Source organism: Penaeus monodon, chromosome 25 (assembly GCF_015228065.2).
Source record: "Penaeus monodon isolate SGIC_2016 chromosome 25, NSTDA_Pmon_1, whole genome shotgun sequence".
NCBI lineage: Eukaryota > Metazoa > Arthropoda > Malacostraca > Decapoda > Penaeidae > Penaeus > Penaeus monodon.
The window spans coordinates 32,242,126-32,244,205 of NC_051410.1; the positions used below are offsets into that span (position 1 = coordinate 32,242,126).

At 48.5% G+C, this 2,080-nt stretch overlaps 1 protein-coding gene across 1 annotated transcript in view; it reads left to right on the forward strand.

Annotated features, from left to right (window-relative positions):
• The window catches only part of LOC119589149 (mucin-12-like), a gene marked incomplete at its 5' end in the record, with an annotated part of 115,175 nt that overhangs the window by 107,504 nt on the left and 5,591 nt on the right, over positions 1-2,080 (forward strand). Inside the window, 1 exon segment of the mRNA XM_037937724.1 lies at positions 1,836-2,049. Within this exon segment, the coding sequence (XP_037793652.1) occupies positions 1,836-2,049 (214 nt within the window).

Here is a 2,080-nt window from a genome sequence, read left to right on the forward strand (position 1 = left end):
GGTGGAGGGGGCGGGTAGAGACTTGCCTTCACACAATCGTCCCCGTGCGTGATGCGCGCGTTAGATAGTCAACTTTTTTTCTTCTTTTTCTTTTTACGGCGTAGCAACTTTCCATTGACTTTCTCTGGAGATTCACTGGCTAGATTCACGGCGATTGTAGTTTTTTTTCTCTCTCTGATGAAATTCGTTCTATGAAAGAAGTTGCGTTCAAAGTGTGTTTCTTTCTCCCTCGTCGCCCGTGTTGCGTCGCCACTGTAACGTTACAATTACTAGTGCTTCACACGCCTCGCACGTTTCGATTTTTATGTAACTCCTTATTCCACGTACTACCACCGCTGCGTCAGATGTAGACGATCCATACGTCAAAGATTTCCCTTTGCGCTGTTCGATTCCTCCGTTGTGGGCGGGCGCGAGACGGCCCTTGGAAGGTATGCAGAGAAGCTTCTTTTTTATTTATATTTTCCGGTGGGAGAGATTTATGGGTATTCTGGCGCCAGTATATTTTTTCAGAGTAATTTGTTCGGATTTTTTATTGAAATGTATAGCGTTTCCCCTTTCGTGGGTGCAGAGGGAAAGGGACTCTTTAGGCATTGTGGAAAACGTATGAAATCCCGAATCCAGGAAAGACGCCCAAGTTAGCCGCACTGGTATGAGGGCAGCACTTGAGGGGCTTTGGGATTACAAGGATTACTGGCGTCGCGGTGACGTTAGGAGCCATTCCTGCAGGCGGCCGAGCACAGTCTGGTTTCCCTGTAGGCAGCAAATTCCTTTCTGAAATCTTGTTGCTGTCCCTCGCGGGGGCTCGGCCATACGCACGAGGACAGATGACTCTTTTTGGTTCGTTTAATTCCGCCGAAGAGCATTCAGACCTTTGTTTCGGCGAGTCCGAATGAGTGTTTCGTAAGCATAGGCATCCATGAAATTAACTTTTTACCGGTGATGATAATGGAAATAAGTGCAGTTGTAGGTTGCAAGCATATATTTTGCTTCCACGTAATAGTATTCTTGCAGTGAGAGTGCATTTGCTCTGTCCAAGAAAGGGTTCCTGACGGTGGCGTTTTGTCAAGAGACCTTGGCGAGGCATTCCCCCTGCGCACGCCCTCACGCTTTTGTTTAACCGATTAAGTGATGCCGGAAGAAGGCGCTCCCACTAGGTAATGTTGTCAGCGCAAAAAGCAAATTTAGGCGTGACGTTCGTGAGGAGGGGGAGGGGCTCGCTTTCGTCATGGCCGATGCGGCGGGGCACACTTGCAGGCCGGACTCTGCGTCACGAGCATCTGTGTTGAACACCTGTGTGAACAGCTAGTGAGGAGAACAGCTACTCCACCCAAGCTAGCGTGTGTCGTGTTCTGCGCTGTTGACTAAACAGCTGTTATAGTTGATTTCTCTGAAAAAAAAAGCCTTTGGTAGGTAATTATTTTAGTTTTTGATAATCTAGTGGATACGAAACACAAATGACTGCGAAAGCGCGCCTTTCCTCGATAGCCGAAAGTCGACCCCGTCGGACGGCCGCGAATTAGGCCACCGGAGTTGTCCCGCCTCCACTTTCATACGCGCCCTCCTCTGCTTTACCGCAGTGAATTACCGTCAAGTGTTCTCTTAATTTCTCTTGTAACAGTAGACCTGAATCGTGTTTACCTGTTACAAGTGGGCTTATTTGCTGTCAGGCGGATTCGTCGAGATCGGAGACATGTAAATTTTCCTAAGGGATGATATTCAAAAGGTTATATTGTCATCTATAATCAGTCGAATTTCGGTAATATTAGATATTTTATGGGTTAACATCTTCATTCATCCGTATAACAATGCTTAGCTGGTTTTCTTTCGTCTTGCAGCACCTGGTCCAGAGCACAAGACTGCAGCATACTACATGCAGGGTGTGTTCACGCTGGAGTTGAGGAAGGACCTTATCAACAGCACCCACGCCCATCACCCGGACCTTAGCAGCCTCCACACGCCCAAGAACATGGCGCCCAACAACACACACAGCCACACCACCCCCGCCTCCCCGCCCGCAACCAACGGCGACGCCACAACCTGCCTAAACACGTAAGTTCGTTTGTTCCTTTGGTTACCACTC